Genomic DNA, 25,861 nt, shown 5'->3' with positions numbered 1-25,861 from the left:
CGGTACTTGGGTATTCACATAAACTCACAGCTCTCTGGGTGGCATTCGGCCAGTTACCCGCCCAGGCTGACCTCCATAAAAATGGACCTTAACAAATGGGAAAACATACTCTCCTGGGTGGGTAGAATAGCCACAGTAAAGATGGACACGCTCCCTTGGTTGCTCTATCTCTTTCAGGCACTGCCTATAGCGGTGCCCAATAGCTTTTTCCGGGACCTGGGGAAAGTAGCATGCCATTTTTTTTGGGAAGGTAAGCCCTAGACAGGAGGCAGGACTGGCATTCCCTAATTTTCTACAGTATTACGAGGTGTCCCAGATCTGTATTATGAGGGAATGGTTTTCAGGAAGTGGGGCGAAAGCTCTGGGTGGCAATGGATTGGGCGGTGGGGAGACAGGATTTGAGAGAGATTCTGTGGCTCCCGCGCCAACACAGGCTGCGGAAAATGTACTTAAGCTCTATAACGAAGCTAGTGGCTGACACAGGGGACAAATTGACAAATTAACTTAGAGACACAAGATTACAACATTTCTGTCCCCATTTACCCCGCTATATAACAATCTAAGCTTCTCACCCAGAATGGAACCAGGGTCCTTTACACAATGGGGAAAAAGGAGGGTGTTGCATAATCCAGGATATGTTTCAAGGTCTCGCCATAAGACCTTTCCATGAGTGTAAACAGTGTTGAGGCACTGGCTGTTAAACCCAGTGGTCAAGGCGCCAGAAACACGCCAGTTCACACATTTTTTTAAATATCTCACGACACACGATGGTTCAAAGGGCCTTATTTTGGGTCTTTATAAAGTCTTGGATACGGCCAACCCTCGAGCAACGTGGCCTTACATGGAGCGTTGGGAGAGGACGATTGGGAGGGGGCTAGTTGAGAGTGATTGGGAAAGGCTATGGAAAACGGTGCCCAAGGTGGTTAAGGCATCTCCATTACAGGAGTGCTGCTATAAACTGATTTTCAGTTGGCGCTACACTCCGGTCCGTCTCCATAGACTATACCCCGAGCCATCGAAGGTGTGCTGGAGGAGTTGCGTGGGGGAAGGCTCCTGGTCCTATATGTGGTTGAGATGTCCTAAAATTGAACCTTTTTGGAGAGAAGTGCAGGAGGCACAGGTCAAGGAGTTCAGGGAGGATGCAAAGGTGCCCTCAGAGGAGGTGTTATTGGGAGTCGATGGTGGCTCCCCGGGAGAAGAACATAGGGGCCAGAGGAAGGCTAGGACAGTGCTCCTTATAGCACATCGATGGAAGGGGGCGGAGACTCCTACATTGCAACATTGGTTATGTAAAATCTAGGACTTAATGGCACTAGAATGGGCAACGTATGCGCTGAACGACAACTTAGCATGTTTCGCTACATACTGGCGAAAGATTCTTGCTTTCTGAAAAGAAGATTTTAGAGCCCAATGGTGCCCACACCGCTTGAAATGATGACTCATAAGCTGTCTGAAGGTACTACACCTGCTCCACCTGCTCCTCCTCTCCACCCTGTGCCTTGGTTGGGGGGCACAGGGTGGAGAGGGGAACTGGTGAAGGCATGTAAGACTGAGGGGTGTTCATTAACATTGTTCCATTACTGTTGAAAATCAATAAAAAGAGTTTTTTTTAAAAAAGGAATGAGAGAGGCTGTGCTAATAACTTTTCTTTTATTGTTTCTTAACCTTGAGACCCTTACAAATTGCCGATTAGCTTTGCCAACACTTGTCCCGACTCTTAAAAAGAATCGAAGCTTTCTCAAGAGACCTGCACTATACCCCCTCTTTTCTAGCTAGGGGGGGCCTTTTGAAAGTGTAGTACCTTTTATAGTCTTAGGGTTTTGTAGGATGTGTCTAGCTTCTTTATATTTCATGTATTAGTTCTGTAACTGATGGTTACTTACCTGCCTCTTTTCATTCGCTTGCTTTGCTATACTCCAGCATTATGAAACTGATCTAACTGCATTGTAAAAGTAATATTCATGGGTTTAGCAGAACACACCAATGTTAATGTGTATTTCATAGTAGTGAATGTTTTAGTATGTTGCTTACCTGCAGTTTTTCATTGCTAAGAGTTTAAGGCCTAAATAAATATTTTTATTTTTATACGTTCTCCCTAAATAGTATTACGAGTGTTCTGTGTGTGCTTAACTGAAACCTTCACCACTCACACTTCCTCTTGCTGCTCATTCACATTAAACAGATAAGGCCTGATTCATAGACGTGTTTTATAATGGTCCAATCCCATAAACGTTCCATGAATCAGGTCCCTAGAGTTTGGTTTGACATTAGTGTCTTTACCTGTTCACCAGCATAGGGGGGCCTCTCCGAGTCTGCCTACAAGGCTGATTCTGAAAATCCACTTAACATATAATATGAGATTTTACAATGATGTTCAACAGGCTATTTTCACCGAAGTATTTCATATTACATCTAACCTTCATTCAAAACCATATTGTTATATCAAAACTATTTCAAATGCCGCCAGACCCCAGCCATGTATATCAAAATGTCCACAACTTTACTAGTAAATTGCTAACTTTACTAACTGAAGATCATCTAAATACAAATTAAAAAGTCAGAGGTTAAAAACACACCCCTGCTTGAGCCCCATCAATAAAACTTCAGAGTCATGTCTGACCTAAATATTTGTATCGGTATATAATAATATTGACCAGTTCAGTAGTCCAATAGGAAGCCCCCCTTTGCTGCATCTGATTTTTAATGACATTATCAAATGCAGCATTGAAATCGAGAGAGTCAACATAAGTAACATTGTTTTAGCGTTTTAAAGCCTCATATTTGATTGTATTAGGTAGGACATCATTAATGGCCGTATTTCTATCCTTTCTGAAACTGAGTTGAAAGTGGGCTTTTTTCAGTGCTGCTATCTACTTTCCACTGATAGTGATGCCACCTTATGCATTGTCTGCTCTTTAACTGCCTGGTTGCCATTCTGTTAATCACTCCACTATTTCATATAATGTATGTAATTCTACTATAATAATCTAGAAAGTGCTACATACATACTCCTTACAGCCCCCTCCCAGACCCTCTTCTCCCAACTTCTCCCTGCCCTTCCACATAGCCTCCTAATTGGTTTGGGAGACGTTCACATGCACAGAACAGCTTCTTTTCATAGGCCTCCACATGGCAGCCTTGCCTGGGCAGCCGACAAAGGGCGGCTCCCTATGGCAGCTCCCGTTGCTTGCTTGCGCCTTTTCACTCTGGGCACCACAGCCAAGCCCTAAAACGGTCTGCAGCCATCTTCATGTAAGAGATGATGACTTTATTCTTATTCCCCTTTGAGTCACGTTACAAATGCAATACTGTTAACGCCTGCTTTTACTAACAGGACTCATCTATATAGCAACCATTTGATTCTAACTGCATATGTAGAGTATAACCACCGTACTAAAGCCAGAGGAATACCTAGAGCATAGCCACAGTCTTGGAGGTAGGTACATCCTAGCGAATGCATTTAATTTAGATGGAATTTGATGGTAGCCAATGTATTAAATTTAGATGGAATTTTAGGGTAGTGTGAGAGTCAGGAATGAAACTCGGATAAAAGTGAGTCATGATTCTGGTTAAAAACATTTATTCAAAATAAAGGGGTTGGAAAAATACCTCTGTGACCCTGCTCTAAGAGGAGTTTCCCTACCTGAACCAAAAACGAAGGATCTGTTTGTGTCAGGATGATCAAAACCAACACTGTCCAGTGTCCAAAGTTCTATTCTGACCCTCGCACCATAAACTAAATTCTAAGGTGAAGATGGTAATGTCTTTAGCCTTGGGTGGTTTAGAAAAGTGTTCAAAAAGGAAGAACAAATAGCTCCAACACAAACATTCTTTAAGGATAAAGATCCTTGCTCCAGAGGGTGGCTCCCTTCCCCTGGATTCCTCTTTACTTTCTGATATTTTCACAAGTAACAATTCCTTGTGCCTTTCTTGATCAGCAACAAAAACGGGCTTGTTTTTTACTTTTGTCTCTTTTAGGATACCTGGTATAATCTCCTGTCAGGGTTTTGCTCCTTCGCTCCTGGTTAACCCAATCCCTTTTCTAGTCCTGATATTTCTTCTCAGAACCATTTTATTCCTAGTTAACAAAATCCTTTTCATAGACCTAATATTTCTTCTCAAGACCTCTTTAACAGTTGTACATTTCTTGTAACTGCCTGGTATACTCTCCTGCCAGGGCTTCTTAAACTCAAACACTTGTAATTGCCAGGGCTTCTGTTCATACAGGCTCTCTGCCCTCTTCCAGACGTGATCATTTACTTTGATAATGTATCTGCTTGATATTTTATCCTGTCCGTATTTCCTGTATACTTACCCTGTATACATTCACATACCTGTAAGGTTTTCACTCTGTTCATTTCCCATTTTAACAATAAGCTCTTCCTCTCTTGGTTTCTTTATTTACAATGGCTTGCATTCAGCATGGCTGCTGATATGCCCTGGTGTCCCCGCTGTCTCTGGGTAGACTCACCGGTTCTTGTTGGCGTCTCTGGTTTCTCCCATGGTCAGCCGGTGATGGTCTTCCAGTTGCTTCCTTGTTGCAACCGCTTTCTCTTGGCTTTCCTGTCTCTTGTGGCTTCCGCTGGGCTTGTATGCTTCATTCCAGGATCCAGTGAGTTAGACGCTGATTTGAATGCCCAGGAGTCCGTTGTCTTCTCCTGGCTTTCCCGCAGCGTGTCCTCCTCACGTGGCTGTTTGTTGGCTCTAAAGCTGCCTGGCTCCACCACACTGGTCCCAGCCTCTCAGTCTCTCCATCCACACAGAGAGGCGCCGTTCTCTCCCGCCAGCATCAGACCTCGACTCTCTGCTTCTGCTCCTTATATTTCTCGGTCACAGGTGTGTATGTGTAAAAACTAGAGCGCTCCTTGGGGTTGTGGCCTCCTTTGCTGTGCATTGCTTGGTTCCTCTTCCACGTCCCAGTATTTTGGTAATTCTGGCAAAGGAAGTCCATTCTTGACAATTTGCACAATAAACTTGGATAAATATTCTGAATGGTTTTCAAGAGCAAATCAGTCCTGGATGATTGGTATGTGGAAATGGAGAAGGGATTTTCATAAGCAGACCAGAGTTGGACGGTTGCCTATGGGTTTTAGGAAAAGGTTTTTTTTACTCTTCATAGAAGCATGGGGAGACATATGACAATAGGCCATGAGGGTATTAGGTATCGGAGGTATATCCTTAAGGCAAAATGGGTGATACCATGTCTAATCCGATGAAGCCATGACATATCCCCAGAGGTTGCCCCCCCCCCCACATGTGATCCTCCCTCAAATAACTGCCCCCATGGTCAGACTCAGGTAGCGGCTGCCGTCTCCTGGCCACATGGGAGGAGATCACGGCCGGGAAAATAGTGATGACTCCATCAGATTCATCACAGTAGCCAATGCTCCGAATTTAGATGGATTTTTAGGGTAGCCAATGTATTGAATGTAGTTGAAATCGTAACTGAATGTAATGCAACTGACCACTAACAACTATCAGATATTCTGTTTACTCACTGAACAAAATACGCCATACCTCTACCGCAGAAAATCATTAATCCACCACAAACTGCATGCAACACCGAACAAGAAACTAAGCCAGCCACACACACACACTGACTCATACACCAAACGCCACATATTGAATACCAACTAAAAACAAACCAGCACACAATGACCGGTCTTTCCAAACTGAAGCTCCCAACAGCACATCAAAGCTCTCTTGCGCTGTTCCCTCTCAATCCCACTAATTAAGCCCTCCCAGCCTTCATTCCTTTTCAGATCTGCCAGGTTGCCAATTGACCATGAAAGTGGCAGCGGTGCATGGAATACGTCCCAATAACATACGATTCTGATGCCAAGTGCAGTTTGAGCACGACTTGCAGCCTTAAATTTCGTGTTAAATTCCCTGATTAATGTATTTGATCTCATAACACTGGAAGTCAAGACTCATAACCTCCAATTGGCCTCAATTCAATCAAAGCTAGAGGATTGCTTAAACAGCTTCTGCTGGCAGTCTACATCTATTAAGTCTGCTGCCTCTAATAGGATGGGTGGGCAGGACCAATAGAGCTGCCGCCCTATATGGGGATTCAGCTGTGATCACGCCTGATACTACACCATCGAGGAAATTTATGCAAGAATTTGAAAGATTGAGTAATTTTCTGTGTGATGAGAGATCTACTAACTCCACTTCACCCACAATATTGTGTGTAGGAGAAGTAGGGCATGATGAACGTCCTACGATGGAAAAGGTTTTGCGCATAAGGGGCAGCAAAAGAAGAAATCAAAAAAACAACCCCTCCCCCCAAAATTAATAAAAGATCTTCAACATAATTCATTCCTGCTCACCCAATATGCGAGGAAGAACAGGAGGGCATGGTCTGTAATATGTCGCAGATCAGAAGCCTGGTTCTCTCTACCGATTTGCCCCTATTTTTGAAACTAGCTCTACTGGGTCCAATGAATGTGCAAAATAGAAACCTAAAAATAAGAAAAGAAAAGAAAGGTCAGGGGGTTGCCCAGAGCTTTGTTAGTGAGGCCCTAAACATCCTAATGGACTCCCAGTCACGGTTGGGTGACACAATTAAGTGTGCCCTCCCTGCCCCCCTTTACCCCTCCCCATTTCCAAGTTATTTCAGCTAGCCAGAATGCACTAGCATGCTCTCCTTACCCACTTATTGGTAGTACCAAGGTGGGTTCGACCATTTGTCCAAAGGAGTCAACTTCATCACAAGGGGGTTTTACCATCAAAAGAGGCCCTCATTACGAGTCAAAACTCTATGAACCCTAAGTGTATCCCACAATTTGAATTAGAATCTGTATTCCTTTTGCAAGAGTAGGAAATCTTAAATTGTGGAAATATTCTGTCCCTCTTCCATGACGTTCGCTTCCTGCGCATGTTCAGCTCGGCTGACATTGCTCTTGGCGTCTTTAGAGATTCTTCTCGAATGGATGTCGTAGCCACTGACATCCCCTCCAGAATTTAGTGACATTATATTGGCTGCAACGGATGATCTCCGCAAAACAGGCTTTGACTTAAGAAGAGCAAATACAATACCCTTTCATCATCAAAAGGACCAAGATTCTGCCTCTTCATTAAACAACGCCAGTCCCGCTATTGGAAATTTCATGCAAATATGGAACTTCTTCGAACCGTAGCGTAGTTATTTCAGTTGCTCCCTGTCTGCAGGATTCATCATTACAGGACTTGATTTCGTCTTTAAGTTCTGATAACCCTAATAATTAATTTAAAAGAGCAGGCTTTTAGTGAACAATCATTTATTGGTGTTGTATAATGGAACTCAAGAGGTTTTTCCCACCTTCTTCATGATTTAAAAATGTGTGCAAAACTAAAACGTTTTCACATCATTATGCTTCAGGAAACCTTTCTTCGTAATGAAGCAACTCTGATTGGCTTCTATATGACTGTGCAACACAAGGTTTAAAGGTAAGACCTCATGGTGGTTTGCTTGTTTCTGTCATTTCCTCCTGGGCTTTGAATGTAGTCATTTTTGATGACATTAATCAGGGACCTCTAGCTCTGCATATCACAATCAAGGGTTTCCCTTCAGATGTTCTATTAATCAACCAATATTTTAATGATGAACATATCATTTTAAAATTGTTTGATTATGCTAAAACCATTATAAGTGGCATGAAGTTTCTTCAAATGATTTTATATTGATTGCAGGGGACTTTACTTCACACTGTTTAGGAAGTGATATCACTCAAGAAGTTGTACATGTTCTCTTTCACCAATTAAAAAGAGATATTAAAAATATGAAGCTGTAAATAACCTAACTAATACATATAATCAGCAATCTCTGGGTAGAGGCAAACAGTGATTGTCCTTTCTTAAAAACTGAAACTTATTTTGGCCACAATGGGAATGTGGAGGGTGATCACGTGGGGTGTAGTACCTGGCATTGAGACAATCGGCATTCCTTTATTGATTTTATTTTCATCTCTGGGAGGTTCTTCAAACGTGTTGCCACTTTTCAGTGGAGGAGGGAACACTTATTGACGATCACATGCTCTGTCTGTTCTTTAATTGTGGGTCCATAAATCCTGAGACGCAAATTATCTCGGTAGTGAAAGCTTACACAGGATGTAATAGACTTTGGAATGTGCTCACTATCAACAAATTCAATAGTAAGATATTAACAGGCTTCATTCATGCCCCGTGGAGTTAAGAACAGAAGCCTTATACCTGCTTAACTTCCCAACTTTTATTAGAAATTCCTTGGCAAAGCAATACACACGTTCACCTAAATTGTTTTCTCCCCCTTATTTAATCCTGAGATTCAAATTGTCCATTAAAATAGCACTTAAGTGTGATTGGTCGAGTCATGACATAATTAAAGCTATTTGCTCCTTCTGACAAAAATATAAAAATAAAGTTAAAATGCTACAAATCAATCAATCTTAGCGTGATGGTGAAATGATGCTGAATTGCATCATGACTAGATCTAACCTAAATTACTGGAAACTGGTAAACTCTTTGGGCGGGTCCCAACTAGTTTTGCAAGAAAATCCTATTCTGGGATCCGCATGGGTTGCTTATTATATGGCCTTATATGATCAACCACTGACTATTACTCCAGTTCATTGTACAAATGAGCCTTGGTGCTTGAAGTTTGAAGTAGAGGGCATCAGCAAGATTATTAATAAGAGCAAAAACTCTCGCGGGCCAGATCCAAATGACCTATGTAATAGCCACTTTAAGCAAGAGCCTATAATGTGGCCCAACATCTTAAATATCCTCTTTATAACCTCCCAGGACGTATTATTGACTCTATTCAAAGAAGCACAGGGCTTGGAGTTATCCCCAATGTGCATATGGCTAGCATTGATCTCTCTCGGTACCTTTTGATAAAGTTAATGGGTCAAAATGGATTTGTGGGGTTGCCTCGGCCACCTTTTGGGTATGTTAATGGATCTTGATTTAGACACAAATCTAAGAATTTGTCTAAACCTTTCTGGGCATGTCTCTACTCCAATAACTACACATCGAGGGCGCTGTCACAGGTCATGGTGAGCAGAAACATTTGGGATACTCTTATGGCACCAATGGGTGGGGTTACAACCCTGTACCCCTAGTGTATGTTTTGGGGCACCTGTGTGTGGCCCACAGAGCAGGGTATGGGCTGGTGGCAGATCCATGCTGAATTTGACAGGTGCTCCGAGTATACTCCATTTTGGGATACCCAGTCCCTGCTATCGGAATCAGTGGCCTCTTGGTTTCTATTACCTGTTACCTCGTTTTTCCCAAATTTCTGGGAAGCCCTGACTCAGTGCCTTCCCCTGACCGGCTATTGGGTGGAAGAACCATATATGGTATTGTGGGGAAGTCCAGGCCTTCCCAGTGACTGTATGTTGTGGGTACACCCTTGGGGTGGGACCTGTGTGAATAGAGTGTGTGACCAATATGCATTCTATGTTATGGGTGTCTGTGCGGATGACTTAATGAATGAGACAGCCCTGCCTGAAACTGACATGAATGCAGTGTGGTGTGCTGAAAGGCCGGGTGCTTGCCCCAATCCACATTCCTTGATATGGGTGTCTAGGTGGAAGTGAATGGGCTGAATGCACTGTGAGCCCAATTGCCTTGCTGCATGAATACCCTTCTGTCTGATTGGCTAACTGAGCTTGGCTCAGCACAGTGAATGAGGGTCAGATGTGTATATCTGGGGACCTCTCACTTCCCAATTTGTTCAGAAGCTGAAGTCGAAACTTGAAGCTGCTTATCCTTGAAGCTCACTTGGAGGAAGAAGAAGAATTGCTGCTGCTTTCCTTCGACCCAATCTAGAAGCCGTGAAGCCTGTCGAGGACTGATCCGAGAGAGGACCTGGCTAGGAGACCTCTCCCTGAGCAACGAGGGAACATTGTACAGAAGCTGATCTTCATCGAGGTACCCTGGAAGCCAGTCCCGAAGGCTGTCGACCAGAGAGAGGGTTTACCGAAAATCTCAAAGTTTGCCGGACATCGAGGCCATAGAAGTCCATTGCAGTCGACTGTGGTTTGGAGGACTTCCATGACCACTCGAAGCCCGTTGAGGCGTGTTGGCCAGAAGCGGGGACAGCTTGATGCCCTGCTGTTCGATGACCGGAGCTGCAACACTCCACCTTTTGCCTAAGAACATTTTGAACGAAGGGGTTACTTAAAATCACCGCCGACAGCTTTGTTCCACCAGAGAAAGTCGAGGTCGTCGACGACCGAGGAGAATCTGCCGGTGTGTTTCCCGTGTTCATATTTCTTCGTGGAATCTTGACGCCTTGTGGCTCCTGCTTTAAAGGGAGTTCACTCCCGAGGCATCCGTTGGCGAACCATCGAAGAAACTCTTCTAACATGGGTACATTGGGGTAGTGGAACATTTTAACCAATAAACAAGACTATTTAAACATTAATGTACTGGGCTTGTTAATACTCTTTATTACATGTTGTCCAGGTTGGGGGGATCCTCACACAGAACTGGGTCTAAGTAGCTAAAGTACTATTCTGCCATTGTTTAACCCAACTTGTCTTCCTTCCCATGATCTATGCTGATACACATTGTTATATGATTTGTATGCCATTGTAACTGTCAGCAGTTGATGCATTTGAAAGGAGTCAATAGCTAAGTGTGGTACCAAATAGACATTGTATATAATTGCCATATTAGAATTGCCAGAGTACAAAATGTGTTATTAATTGATGTATATATCTTGAACCTTATTTTTATATAAAGAACTGTTAGCACATAACATAGTGTATGGACATTCCTTTGTGGGGGATTGTGAACTACACTCTCCTGAACATCCGTGAGGACCTGCTCCTGAACCTCGATTCCAACACTCCCTGTGTTCTCATTCTGCTCGATCTCTCCTCTGCCTTTGACACTGTCAACCATGCCATCCTGCTCAACCGTCTCCGTGATAACCTGGGTATCACTGGTCAGGCTCTGGCATGGCTGACCTCTTTCCTTTCCGGTCGACCCTCCCAGGTCCAACTGGGGTCCTTCCTCTCTGACATCTTTTTCTCCACCTGTGGTGTCCCCCAGGGATCCAACCTCTCTCCCTGGCTTTTCAACCAGTATCTGGCACTCCTTGCCCACCGCATCGCCGCTCTCTGCCCCCACTTTCAGTGCTATGCGGACGATACCCAGCTCATTTTCAGGCTATCCTCGGCCTCCTCCTCTCCTTCCCTCATCTCCGACTGTCTGCTATCCAGGAATGGTGTGCCGCCAATGACCTCTGCCTTAACGCCAGTAAGACTGAGATTCTACTCATCGGCACACCCACTCCCTCCTTTCCTGCAGCTCTCTGGCCGGCCTCCCTTGGCCCCCTTCCTGCCCCTACCTGCAAAGCTAAAAACCTCGGGGTCATCTTCGACTCCACACTCTCCTTCTCTCCTCATATATCTGACGTCTCTAAGAAGTCACACTACCAGCTGCACCTCCTCAGAGGTATTCTTCCCTTCCTCTCCTTCCCCCAGAAGCTCACTGTCTCCCGAGCCCTGGTTCTCTCAAGGCTGGACTACTGCAACAGCCTCTATCTTAATCTGCCTGCCTCCACTCTCCGCCCTCTGCAACTTATCCAGAACAGAACTGCGAGACTTGTCCTTGGCCTCAAGCCCAGGGACCGTATCTCTCCAGGACTGAAATCTCTTCACTGGCTCCCAGTGGCTGCGAGGATTAAGTTCAAAACCCTCTGCATTGTCCACAAGGCCTTCTGGGGCCTGGGGCCTAAATACCTTCAACTCTCTCTTCCTAAATATCTGCCTTCACGAGCCCTTCGCTCATCCGTCTCCAACTCCCTCATGGTCAGCCTCTTCTCGAAGCAACGAGCTGGGGGTAGATCTCTCTCCGCAGCAGGGGCCTCCCTCTGGAACAGCCTTCCTGCCTCCCTGAAACTTGAGGAGAACCATCTCCGGTTCCGGAAGCACCTCAAAACCTTCCTCTTCGCTTCTGCCTTCTCTCTCCCTCTCCCTTGCTAAACCTGCTAAACTCCCCACTGAAGTCTGCACTAAACCTGCATCTGGGCCACTCTGTGACCTCGGTCCAGGGCCCAGCCACTCTCCACTTGCACTGCCTCCCTGGCTCCCCCTGCACTGTGGGACTGTCACTGCATCCCTACAGCCCCCTTCCCAGCACTTGCTCTGCACTTACCTCGCACTTGCCACCAGCTGGCCCTTTTATTTATTATTTATTATTTTATTACGCTACTTACCTTGTACTGCACTTTCCCCCCCACCTCCTCCCCCTGCACTTTCTCCTTTTCCCCTTACCTCTGCACTTGCACGATCTGAATGACACCTGGCCTAGTAGGATCGTTTGTCTGTCTTCCCCTTGTTTCCCTCCCTCCCTGCCTCGTCGCGCCTTGAAACACTTGTGTATAGGCGCGTTACAAATACCATATCATATCATATCATATCAAGTACCAGCCCGCATCACCTCCTGAGAGCTTAAGCCTTGGTTGCTCGTCCATTGCTACCCTATAGAGAACCTTGGCTGGGTTGCTTTGTGCTTCTACTCTGCCATATAGAGGATAGGAATACAGATGACTCCCCTTCACTCTTTACAATGTATACCTCTGAGATACTACCCAGGGCTGCTTTTATCTCCCAAAAAATGTATGACACAAAATTAGCATGTATTACTTAGGCTGATAATGTCATCCTCCTATATTATACTCAAATAGGTTTGCAGCGCTTACACTCTGCCTTCAAATAATGAACGGTGGCTAATGACCTTGTCGGAAACGATATGAAGACTAAGGTCTTGCATTTTACAGCCAGTCGAAAGCGGAATAGATCTAATTGGTGGTTATCAGGCCATAGATTGGAGATGGTTAACAATTTAAAATATTTGAGATTTACTATCTCAGCTCAGCCAAATACAATGTTTCTTATGAATCTACTGAAAAGTAAAGCTTCTAATTTATTATCACAAATGAAACACTTTCATAAAAAGTTTGGTAATTTTCACTTTTGCCGGTAATCAAATTTTACGAAATGAAAGTGGTGCCCTCTCTAATCTACAACCAAAAATCTTAGTGATGGCTGGAAGGTTTTGAATTAATCTGATCCACTGGCGCTGCTCTGGGCAACCTTCCAGACTGCCGTTTCTTAGCCCATCTGCGCCATTGCTAAAGGGGTTCAGCCATATGCAAATCAGTCGGGCACTGCCACCAATGGGAGTAGCTGAGCCCAAACTGGTAGGCCGGGTCCCCTCTGTCCGGAAACACAAGCAACCCCAGACATGTTTCGGCCTTGTTGGGCCTCATCAGTGAAGTGCTGCTTGGTTCCCTATGGATCAGCGAGCAAGGGATCCATGTCTGGGCATACCCTCTATCACATAGTGAGACAAACTATAACCAAGAAAGTGATGGGTGGAAGGTTTTGAATTAATCTGAACCATTGCCACTGCTCTGGCAACCTTCCACACTACTGTTTTTTATTCCATCTGCAACCCCTTTTGTAATGGCTTGGCTTAGGCGAAGAACGATGGTTAGGAGTGTTGCCCAGAGCAATGCCAGATTTTTAGATTGATTCTAAACCTGCCAGCCATCAACTCTTTTGTTTTGCTCTCTACATCCTTGAGATCTACCATGCATTATTTGACATTGATCTGACTGCCCTTGAGGGCTTTCTCTGGAAAAATGTAATATTGCCTAAAGGGACGCCAATGCCAGCAATCCACTATGAACTAGGAATTGTCTCCTGGAATATGTGTCTTTTCTGTCAACGATTGTTTCTATGTAAGAAATCCTATGGTCCTCCTAGCTGGTTAAATATGAATGATGCAATGGTTAATCCATTTCTGTACAAGAAACCGCTACAGAGGCTGCATTGGATTATGACTTGTGAGAAGTTGGGGAACTTTAAGCACCTTGTAAACTTTGCGGCTACCCACAAAACGTTAGGCCAGCAACCTTTATACTTGGAACACTCCTAAGGTTCAGGGATACCATCTTGAGATGTAGACTCCATCTTTTGTATACTAAGGAGAATTTGAGCTTGTGGGATTGCTGAAAAACCCAGAGACCTTTATGTCGATATTGCTCGCAATACATCGAAAACCTGAAATATTTGGTTTCATTCTGTGAAGCCCTTTCACACTTAAGGTTTTTGTGTTTTTGAAGAATTATTGACAATCTCATGTGTGAGCCCTGACATTGCCTGTGGGAGATGAAACTTAGTGGTCGCCCCATCGCATTACTTATTTCCCTAGCACAACTTTTATATAGGATCAACTTAAGCCGTCTATAAATAAGAGTTTTTTTTCTTAAAATTCAAGGACGATGGGAGGAATATAATTAACAATCTTATTCATGTACACGTTTTATATTATCTATGTTGTCTTATGCTTTGCATATTTTATTGTTATTAATGGTGTATGGTTCGTTTTTAAACCAGGAACACTTCAACAAAAATGATTCTGATCTAATTTGCTCACGGTTGATCCATTCATTTGGTTAAGAAGTACTGGCCTAGGTTTCCAAGTTGAATAGATTTCCTTATGATGTGCAAAAGTACACCAGTCTCCCCCTCCAGGAGACAAAGTAAATGGGCAGTAAGGAGTAAAAGTACAGAAGGCATTTGCACAAAAATGAAAATGTATCTAATTACATTGCAGTGATACTTTGCTTTGTGACTTCTGTAGAGCTGCAGTCTCAGTGCTCTCCAGGCCAGGTTGAAAGTAGCAGCCCACGAAGCAGAAGAGGAGTCTGACACTATCGCAGAAGATTTTCTAGAGGGGAAAACAGAGATTGATGATTTTCTCAGTAACTTTATGGAGAAGAGAACGGTAATTATGTCAGATAGTGTCTGCAAGTGTACAGTGAAGTGATGATTCATATGGTACACGTTTTCTATGCTCAACATGTTTAGCTCCACTTATACTTGTCAAAGTGAGTGTAAACCTGTGTTTCTGAAAGCCAATGTATTAATAGTTCTCCAGCATGGGGTCTGGCATGGATTCACATGCTCATGAATATTCCTCATCGGGAATCCTCGGTAAAGAAAAAATCAGTATCAGTTTTGTTTCTGATCTGTCTTTCTCAGTAGTAACCAATCACTGGTCTACGGGTCATACTGCCCCCAGCCAATGACTGCCCTCTCCCTAAGCCCCGCCTCTGGCAGCCATCCTCAAATTTTTACCGCACTCTCAAGTGTTGGGAGTCCTCGTATTCAGCTCTCGAGCTTTTGCTGCGTTTTCGCGCTTTTTCAAGGTGAATTTCTCATTTTTCGGTCAAATAGAGCCTCAAGCTCCACCGTCTCTACATCCGAGTAACGGGGATCCGTGTCGGATTTTTCTACGCCCCTCAAGGGTGAAGATCTCATCGAGTTACGCTTCTTGGAGGAGTCCAGAAGTTTCTGCGGCCTACCTCGAACATGGCCCAGGAGAAAGGAAGCTCGACGCCCGGAAAGCTGTTCAGGGTTTGCCCTGGATGCCAGCTGCAGAATGTGTTCAAGGAGGACGGGCACTCGAAATGTCTCTACTGCCTTCATGAGGACAAAACGCACGTGGAGAAGGAATGCGTTTTGCAGGAACATGTCAGAGAGGACCATCACTGACCGACACCTCTGTCTCTCCAACTGGCTGGTAGGAAAGAGCCCGTCAGGTGAGAAGAAGAAGTAGTCCGAGCGGTCTTCTAAGTCCTGTGAGGGCGCCCTGGCGACGGGGGCCCAACAGAAGGCAAAGCACAGTGAGTCCGCGGGCACCGGGAGCGCCGAACGATCGGGCTCCTCGGCTGCCAGGCAGGGCGCACCCTCTCCAGCGCCATCAACTAAAAGCCAACGCTCTGGCTCAGGGAAGAGGAAGGCCGAGAACCCGGCGAAGCTTCTGGAGAGGCCCCGGTCGAGCTCGAAGGATCCGGCCGAGGGGGAGCGAGGTGGTGACCCTCCCCCCAAGGTGAAGGCCACAGGCCCACACAAGGTGGCAAAGGCCTTGATTCACCCAGCCAAGGCCTCTATCGAGGAAGTCGCAGCGGCCCTGCGCAGCCTGTGGAGGCTACACCAGTGGAGGCGACCTCGGGGCCCAGAGTCTCCCTGCCTCCGCGGAGGGAAGCCTCTTTCAGACCCATCGAAAAGACCCCCATGAAGACCCCGGCTGCCAGAGCCAGGCCTGGCGGGAAGCCCCCCCCCGAACAAGAGAAGACGGATCCATCCAGCCCCACCTTTTCAGCCCTCGCGGCCTACTCAACCTTTGCCCACGTCCCCCGTCCCTGGGGATGACACGGGAACGGACATGGCCACGACGGGTACCGACGACGACGGCGGTGACGATGGGACGGAGCTCCCATCGCCCCCAGCCCGGGCCTCCCCACCCGACGAGATCGGACCTTTCCATGCAATGATCGCCAGGGCATCCGAGCTTTTTCAGCTCTGCCCCGAAGAGAAGGAAGGTTTCCTTTACCAACGGCGCGAGGCTAAGAGGAAAACAGTCCTCGCCGTGCCTCTGCTGGATAACATCTGGGACGAGGGTCTCACCCTTCTCAAGAACCTGTCTACGATGCGGGATCGGTACGAGAAGAAGTACCGGGTCCCAGACGCAGGCCCTTTGTGCCTTAGGGCGCAACCGACCCCTGACTCGGTCGTCTCAGTGGCGGCCAAGAAGAAAGCAGAGGTGGCATCGGCCTCAACGTCAACTTCCCCGCCGGACGGCGAAGGAAAGAAGCTGGACGCAATGGGACGACGAGTTATCTCGTCGGCAGCAACGATGATTAAGGCGGCCAACGCCCTTGCGATCGTGGCCCACTACAACAGGGAGTTAAGGTACAAGATCGCCCCCCTGTTGGACTTCCTACTGGATGACAAGAGAGCCGAGGCCCTGGAGATCTTGCGAGAAGGCGAAGTGGCGTCGGACCATGCCATTACGGTGGCATCGGACATTGCCGACACCGGTTTCCGCCATCTAGGCAACGGCATTTGCCTTAGACGAAGAGGGTGGCTCAAGGTGACGGATTTCCGCCAGGCCAAGGTTTTGGACATGCCGTTCGATGGGGACAATCTGTTTGGGAAAAAAGTGGATGAGTCCCTCCAAGCCATCAAGGCGGACACAGAGACCGCTAAGGCCCTAGGCGTTCTCCGGCAACGAAGGCGGTCCTTTCGGAGCACTGGAGGCAAGCAGGGTGCCTCCAAGGGATTCGGCAGTGGCTCCTCTACGTACCGCCAAGCGGCCCGCTCCTCGTCGCAGGAAGCCTATAGAGGGCGAGGCAAGTTGGGTGGACCCCGCCGTCGTCGCCAGCGAGGCCAAGGCGGCAAGGCGTCCTTCAAGCAAGATTGAACCGACAGCAGTGTCGGGCCCCCACCGGAGCACCCCGGTGGGAGTCCGGCTGGCGAAGTTCGTCAGCGTGTGGGAGTCCATCTCCACCGACCATTGGGTGCTGGACGCCCTGGCCCAAGGGCACGCCATCGAATTTCTAAAAAAGTTCCCCCGCATTCCTCCCGTGGCTAGGAAGGAAAATCACGTCCCTCAACTGCTATTGGAGGTAAGGGCGATGCTCAAAAAAGGTGCCATCGAGCTTGTCCCGAAGAGGCTGCGGGGCTCCAGAGTATACTCAAGGTACTTCCTCGTGAAAAAGAAGACAGGAGGATGGCGCCCCATCCTGGAATTGTGACGACTGAACAAGTACATCAAGGCACAGAAGTTCCGGATGGTCACCCTCCAGCACGTGCTGGGATAGCTGGTGGCGGCGCGGCTTCGCCTGTAGGGAATCCACGTCTACCACTACCTTGACAACTGGCTCATCCGAGCAAGGACAAGGGAGCTCGCCATAGATCACACAGCGAAGACCGTCCAGCTGCTCATGGACCTGGGATTCTCCATCAACTTTCCCAAATCCCACCTGGTCCCGTCGCAAGTCGCACTGTTTCTGGGAGCCAAGCTCGACACAGTGGCGCGTCTGGCCTTGCCGTCGGAGGAAAGGATGAAGGCCATCCTGGGCAAGGTGCAGCATCTGCTGGCCACGGACGTGGCCAGGGTGAGGTCCATCAAGTCCCTCCTCGGGATGATGTCCTCCTGCATATATCTCGTGCGCCTGTGCAGGCTTCGGATGCGCCCTCTGCAAGAGTTTCTCGACGCCCGCTGGATCCAAGCTACGGGCAGCTTCGAGGACAGGATCCCGCTCAACGAGATCTTCCGACGAGGGATCCGGTGGTGGGGAACCCGTGCTCATCTGACGGCGGGGACAGACTTTCAGACTCCATCTCACCAGATAATGGTGACGACAGATCCCTCCCTGGAAGGCTGGGGAGAGCACACTGGAGGACTTCACACGAGAGGCCTTTGGCTCCTGGAGGAGAAGCCGCTCCACATCAACATCCTGGAGCTCTGTGCAGTGTTCTGGGCCCTCATGTCCTTTCTCCCGTCCCTCAAGGGCAAGGTGGTGAGAATCTTCACCGACAACACCACCACGATGTTCTACATCCGGAAGCAGGGAGGAACCAGATCTCCAGCCCTCTCCAAGGAAGCCCAGGATCTGTGGCATTGGGCCGTTTCTGGTGCCCTTTCATCTGGCAGGGATAAGGAAAACCATCACCGACTCACTCAGCAGGGAGCTGCGCTCGTGCCACGAGTGGGAACTACGTCAGGATCAAGTGGATCGACTCTTTTGACGATGGGGAAAACCGCAGATCGACCTGTCCGCGACAGCGACAAACTCCAAGTGCCAGAGGTTCGCCAGCAGGTTTCCCCAGCCGAGGAGCATGGGCGATGCTTTCTCGTTCCCCTAGGACGGCCTGTTCCTATATGCATTCCCTCCGTTGCCGTTGCTGCTCCGACTTGTTAACCAGCTCAAGAGGTCCCGGTGCAGGATGATCCTCGTCACACCGGCGTGGCCGAGGCAGATCTGGTTCCTGGACCTTCTGGACTTGTCAGCGTCCCCAACAGTCAAGCTGCCGACAGACGCGGATCTTCTCTCCAGAGTAGGAGGCGCCATACTTCATCACAACCCGGAGTCGCTGAGCTTGCAGGCCTGGCTCCTGCAGCACTAAAGTTTGGAGGGTACGATATCCCGGCTGACTGCAGAGAGGTTCTTGCAAAGGCCAGGGCGCCCTCAACTCTCAAGTGCTACGGACATAAGAGGAAGAGGTTCTCTGTCTGGTGCCGTGCACAGAAGATTAACCCTCTACGGATTACGGCCCCTCAAGTGCTGCCGTACCTACTGTCGCTGGCCAAGGCTGGACTGGCTCGCGCCTCCATCAAGATACATCTGGCTGCGATCTCCCGATACACCAGAACCTCAGGAGGGGTGTCCTTGAGGTCCCATTGCCTGGTGAAGGAATTTATGAAGGGACTGTTCCGATCGTTCCCGCCAGTGATGGCCCCTGCCCCGGCGTGGGAGCTCAACGTGGTGCTGACCAGGCTCATGGGGGCGCCATTCGAGCCCCTGCATTTGGCACCGCTGCAGTTCCTGTCATGGAAGACTGCGTTTCTTGTGGCCATCACCTCCGCACGACGAGTGGGAGAGATCCAGGCACTATCCTGCAAGCCTCCATACTTGACTTTTCCCGACACAAGGGTGGATGTGTCTAGAGCGCTGAAGTTCTACGTGGACCGCACGAAGAGTTTTCAGATGACATCACAGCTATTTGTGAACTTTGGACCTGTGAACCAAGGGAAGGTTCTCTCGAAGGTTTCCATTTCCTGATGGCTCTCCGGCTGCATCATGCACTGTCATCGGTTGGCAAACCGGCCGTTGCCTGGCCGTCCGAGAGCCCATTCGACCAGAGCTATTGCTGCTACCATGGCGTTCTTCTCTGGTGTGCCCCTGCTGGACATCTGCAGGGCTGCTACGTGGAGGTCGACGCACACCTTCACGAGATTCTACTGCGTCAGCCGGGATTCCAGGGAGTAGTCCAGGGTCGGCCAAGCAGTGCTGCGCAACCTGTTCGCCTAAGGTGAGCCTGGTGAGGAGGTAAGAATTGCTTAATGTTGAGTTGTTGATGTAATGCTTAATGTTAAGCCTTTTCCACCTCCCGTTGGTTGTGCATGTGTGTACTGCTATGTATTCTTATATTCATGAGCATGTGAATCCATGCCAGACCCCATGCTGGAGAAGGAACAAGTTACTTAACTGTAACTGTTGTTCTCCAGCTTGGGTCTGGCATGGATTCACATGCGAACCCTCCCTCCTACCCCTCTGCGGCTCTTCACTTGGTCATACTGCCACTTTGCTTGCTACCAAATCTGAGGATGGCTGCCAGAGGCGGGGCTTAGGAAGAGGGCAGTCATTGGCTGGGGGCAGTATGACCCTTCGACCAGTGATTGGTTACTACTGAGAAAGACAGATCAGAAACGAAACTGATATTGATTTTTTCTTTATTGAGGATTCCCGGCCTGACGACGGGGAATATTCATGAGCATGTGAATCCATGCCAGACCCATGCTGGAGAACAACAATTACAGGTAAGTAACGTGTTCCGCAGTAGCTAAGTGATGTTCTGTAACAGAAATGTTTCATACGACATGCTGTTTTTGGACCGTTTTCTTCACACAGATCTAAAAAACATGCAAAAAAGGACACTATTATTTTTAAAACCTCATTTTTGAGACATATGTTAACAAACCTCGTTTTTTATGAACATATCTTTTCTGTATTCGGTTGACCATGGGAGCAAACCACCTTCCAGAGACGATGATATAGTTATATTTGCCACTTCATTCTTGCACAATGGTCAGGGGTGCTTACTAGTCCTCCTGGAACTCTTTGCCACTTTGCCAATCTTCACACAATAGAACACTGCACCTCTCACTACCCTCTCAGCTGATATGGAGAGCTGGAGGGCAGACCACAAAGGGTTCACCTCATCCTTAGAATGGCTCACTGAGTTTGTGAAAATTGAAAACTCAATTTTTTTTTTGGCCCACACCTATATGGGAGGTTCAATGATTGCCATAGATGATGTAGGGGTGAGGGGTTTGCATGTCGAAGGCATATCCTGGGTGGTGTTTGGCTGCAATGTTTTGTCTCAGTCAGAAGCCATTTCAGGATCAGGCATTTGTTATTGGCTTAGGTTTTTGAGGGTCAGACAATTGCAGACTTTAACATGCCTCTGGCTGCGTGCTGTCAAGTGACCATAATTATTTCTATATTACCTCTATGTATGGCAATTACTCTTAAAGGTCCCAAAAAGTTTGCAGGATAGTGTTTGCACATACTGCACAATATTAATTCACAAAGCAAAAAGACTTCCATTGACCGTGGGGGACTGATGTCTTTTTACTATGTCTATTAACACTCTGCTGTCTGTGCAAAAGCTAGAATGCACACATTTTCAGAATTTTAAAGTAATTACTAGCTAAGTTAGGGGATTACAGAATCGGGATGTCACCATCTCAGCACACGCTGTAAACTCACTGTCGTAATTATGGTGGCTTGACAGCACATTTTAAAGTAAAATCAAACCCTCCAAAAACGATATTGGGTCACCATAATTACTTACGTAGGCACTACAGGGCTGTTAATTATTTGTAAAGGTCCATAAACGTATGCAGGATAGAGCTTTCTACGCATTAAATTACTTGGGTGCAGTGGTTTCCTGCTACAATAATCTCTTAATTATTCCCCCTTTTTACAAATTCCAAACTTTTATTTACTATTGCTCATGCAGAGAAGGATTGTCACCCACATAAAAAATTGTATCTGCTATCCAGGTAGTGGACAAGTGAAACGCTATAACGAATTTTAGATGTTAGACATACTTAGTTGAGCCAATGAGAAGTCAAACATAGAAATTGAGGAGAATAAGTCATGAGCTCACCATAAATGAGCTTTGAGAGAACATAAGTAGTATTTTTAGTGTAAAAGAAATAGCCAGTTGGAACGAGCGGGCCATGGAGCAAGGCATTTGATTGGCTGCTGCAGTAAAATGTACTTCCTTAACCCATCAGTTACCATCCTAGAAATACTTTCATTTTAGAAGGCAGTGCAGATTGTGCCAGATTTAGCAGTGTTGGTTTCCTGTTTTGTTCACTATTAGTCTGCAAACTAACTCCTAAGTCTCATCCCGTTTCCTCCATTACTTTTAGTGACCAGACCAGAGCCTTTTTTGCACCGAGAAATATTGTTTCCCTTTAAATTGTATGCATTATGAAGGGTCTGTCGGTACTGGTTGTGCCCAATCCCTGCTCCCTCTGCCCACAGGCACCAACTGCCAGTCCTTTTTACTCCTCTATAAGACTAGAAGCCTTGTTTCAACTACCTGCTGAGGGTTCTTTTCTTTTTCCCAGTTCTTTTCCTTTCCCACTTTATTTTTTTGATACAGGTCCCCGTCACATTTACTACCAGCATACCCTCCTCACACATGTTGGTTTAAACTCTTTTTTTCCTCCTGTTTTTGTCCGTCTAGAGGTTCTTCCCGCGGCCAATGCACTCTGCCTCTAGTACCCCAGGCTTCAGTGCACGTGCCCCCACCTCGCCTGCCGCTTCTGACCCACTGGGGCTGCAGTCATTACTTCGCAGACTCGAACATTGGAGTGGTGAAGTAGGTCTCCTTCACCACGCATTTCTCACGTTTTTAGTAGGTTTCCTCCCCATACATCAAGGACTTTGTGGCACAGAAGAAGGGTAATTGCCTTCTGGTAAGTCCCATATTTATACAATACCCCCACCAGGCTGACTCCTTCCTGGGGAATGTCACATTTGGCACTGTGTCAAATACCTGATCGCTGGGACGCAAAGTTCTTTGTGTCTTGGCAGGGGTGCTGGATCATCACGCTTCCAGGTGTGATTTTGAAGACTGAGCAGCAGGAGAAACCAGCCTTCTTCCACCCTCAGAATATGGTACTCAGGAATGTAGGGTGCCAGCTCCCCACACCACGGGCTCGCCTTCCGGTACTTCTGCGGCATGAAGACAATGAAAGCACTGAACCAGAAGGTATGTAGGGCTCTTGCAGGGTAGCCAAACGAAATACATAATGCGCGTTGAGAAATTTGAAGAGATATCCAGCCACTCTTGTGAGGAATTAGTTTTATTAGTAAATTCAAGAAAAATATTCTAATTAAATGTTTTTTCAAAAAATACAAACCTTTTCTTAATTGAGAATTAAATTAAAATATACAATCACATGTATCAAGTTTTTGTACAGAAAGGAAGAAGAATATTATACATATTTCTTAGTAATGAACATCATATGTTGATCCCATATAAAATGGGTATTTGAAAACACATTGATACACTCAGACGATTTCACAGTATAATATGTGAGGAACAGTTCAACATCCAAAAAGATGGTTCTTCTTCAAAATGCTTCCATTAATACTATGCGTTTCAGGGGCAGTTCTCCCTTCATCAGGTGGGGATATTATCTTTACAAAGTATGTCTTCTGTAAACAATATGATAAATAGAAAGGAATATCTTTTAGGCTGATGTCCTGACCGGTATCAAAGAAATACAAGAGTCCATGTATCATTTATATATGTCTACTGACCTGTAGACTCATATGTTGTAAATAGCCACAACGGAACTGAAATCAGAAAAAATACAATCAATTCAATTTGATCTCACAATTGAATTCAAAATAATGATAATCTACGTCATACTATTAAGCAACAATGTCAAGAAAACTGACCTTCAACTTCAACAGTCAGCTCCAACTTCCAGAAGCTTAAAATGAATACAAACAATCCCTGTTGTACTGGGAATGCATCTCTGAATGTAACATAAAAGCCAATATCATGCAAAACGCACTCATCCATAAGTTTGAATTACACTTACTGGTATATTATGGCTCTTAGAACATATTGTCAAGCTCATCCAGTCCACCACAATAACAATTCAGAATATGTTCTGCAAAATCAATTAGAGCATCTATTTTAGACTGAACCGATCTACAAAATAGAAGAGTCTCTAAAAAATAGAGAATTCTCTAAGACCAGGTCTTCTGAAACAATCCAAAACTCAAGAATAACTCCCCTCACTTATCATGAAGAGTGCGGGAAACTGTAACCGACTGCATGCAGCCTCCCGTCCCGCATTCGCATGAAATGGTACAATGGATTCATCACGTGGCGGTCACCCAATACGTGACCTATGTCATCACTGTTTACGTGCCATTATTTCCACTGATACAGTGTCGGACATCTTTAAGGGGAGTACAATCCCACGCAGGAGATAAAATGCTGCTGTGAACAACGCTGTGTCCTGCGTTTGGTATATTCTACCCAACATATTTCATGCTATGATGTTCATGTTCCTATACTCAATTTATAAAGATCATGTGTTTTTAAACAATTATATATGTATATCATGGCAACTGCCATGATTGTTGCATTTATCCCTGTGTGTAGCTATGCTTAATTCTACATGGTTTGACTGTGTTTCCCAATTCATTGACTGGAAAAATCACTGTTTGGGATCTTCACCTGTTCTTGAATTGATTACATATTCAGATAATCTTTGTTAGGAAGAGTTAGAATTTGTATGTTTCCTCCCCTCTCCTAGTGAGAACCCCAGTACTTTTTTCTGGACTTCTGGACCTTTTTTTGTTGTATCCTGAATGAGTGGATTCTTTTTCCATTCATCCGTTCTTATTTGCTCTGACTTTTGGAACACTGTTCTGTGGTTTACCTTCTTTTATGGAGTCTTCTTTCCTCCATATCTCTTCAAAGGCATCTGTATTTTACTTTTGCAGCACACAGCTCTTTATGGGCAGTGTTGCTGGGAACCCTTTGAGTTCTCCTTTGAGATTCTTTATTTATCCTTGAGTAACTACAGTTCTTACGGATAGAAGGATACCTTGTATCCCTCCTAAAACTTTATACTATGAGAGATTGGCACACACCACTTTCTCCAGCATTGGATCTTTCATGGATTCACATGCTTAGAATATTCCCCGTCGCCAGACTGGGAACCCTCGGTACACATATATAGTCGTTTTCTATAGGAAAAAACTTCCGACACTTGTGTGTCCTATCCACATCTACGTCCTCTCCGGGGCCGTCCACGCAAGCCCCGTTGGACGTAATGGTATAAAAGGCCCCGCCCCCGCGGGTCCCGTCAGATTTCAACCGTCTCCAAAGATAGTGGGATCTCCTCGCGTAGTCTCTACTGCTAGAATTTGTCAAATTGTCGAACTCCTGTGAGTTTGGGAGTTTTAACGGAATGTCGGGAAAACCTCTATTTCGCCCGTGTGCCACGTGCGGATTGAAGAAGGTTTATGAGGGGGACGGCCATTTAGACTGTATTTATTGCCTCCACCCTCACCACTCGGCAGACCAGTGCGAAATATGTAAGGGTTTTTCCCAGAAAACCCTGAAGGATCGAAACCGACGACTGGTATCCTGGTTAAATGACGGTGCGGGAGCGTACTCTCAGTCTGAGGTGGGCTCTGTGCGCAGCGTGGCCTCGGCGAAAACATCTGGAGCTCATCGGCGCTAGACTTCGTCGGAGCCTCTGGCTAAGAAGTCACGACCGGTGGAAAAGGACGTTCCACAAAGTCACTCTTTTAAGGATTCTGCTAAAGACTCAAGAAAGACATCTTCGTCAACCTCGTTAAAGAAAGGAAAGGAGAGGCCTAAATCCTCCTCGGGCGATCAACACAGATCAGCCACGAGTAGAGATTCGGAGAAACGCAGGGAGAGCGCTGTGAAGGCGGGACCGCCTAAACCACCTGCAGGCCCAACGTCGACGACGACGATCCAGTCGGTGTCCTCACTGCCTCTGACGCAGTCGATTTCACCCGTCGTCAACCCAGCGACAACCTCGACGACGATGTCCTCGTCGACGGAAGTTCTGGCTTGGAGACCAGAAGTATTTGATGTGGGGTTGCCTGACACATTGCTACAGGAACAGGCAGCGTCAATTGCCTCGAAAGAAGACGACGGCTTCAGAATTGTGAGCCCGGAGGACCTCGGTCTACGAGCCAGGTTTCCATCAGGAGCAACCTGCTCTC

At 46.5% G+C, this 25,861-nt stretch overlaps 1 protein-coding gene across 1 annotated transcript in view; it reads left to right on the top strand.

Moving 5' to 3' along the window:
* The window catches only part of VPS37A (VPS37A subunit of ESCRT-I), an 862,571-nt gene that overhangs the window by 738,167 nt on the left and 98,543 nt on the right, over positions 1-25,861 (top strand). Inside the window, exon 10 of the mRNA XM_069631579.1 lies at positions 14,626-14,769. Coding sequence (XP_069487680.1) covers positions 14,626-14,769 — 144 coding nt within the window. The remainder of the gene's footprint in view (positions 1-14,625; positions 14,770-25,861) is intronic.

This window comes from Ambystoma mexicanum, chromosome 6q, assembly GCF_040938575.1.
Source record: "Ambystoma mexicanum isolate Mex_15411 chromosome 6q, UKY_AmexF1_1, whole genome shotgun sequence".
In the NCBI taxonomy this organism is placed as follows: domain Eukaryota; kingdom Metazoa; phylum Chordata; class Amphibia; order Caudata; family Ambystomatidae; genus Ambystoma; species Ambystoma mexicanum.
The sequence above is the reverse complement of the archived record's forward strand: the minus strand, read 5'-3'. Positions and strand labels throughout refer to the sequence as shown.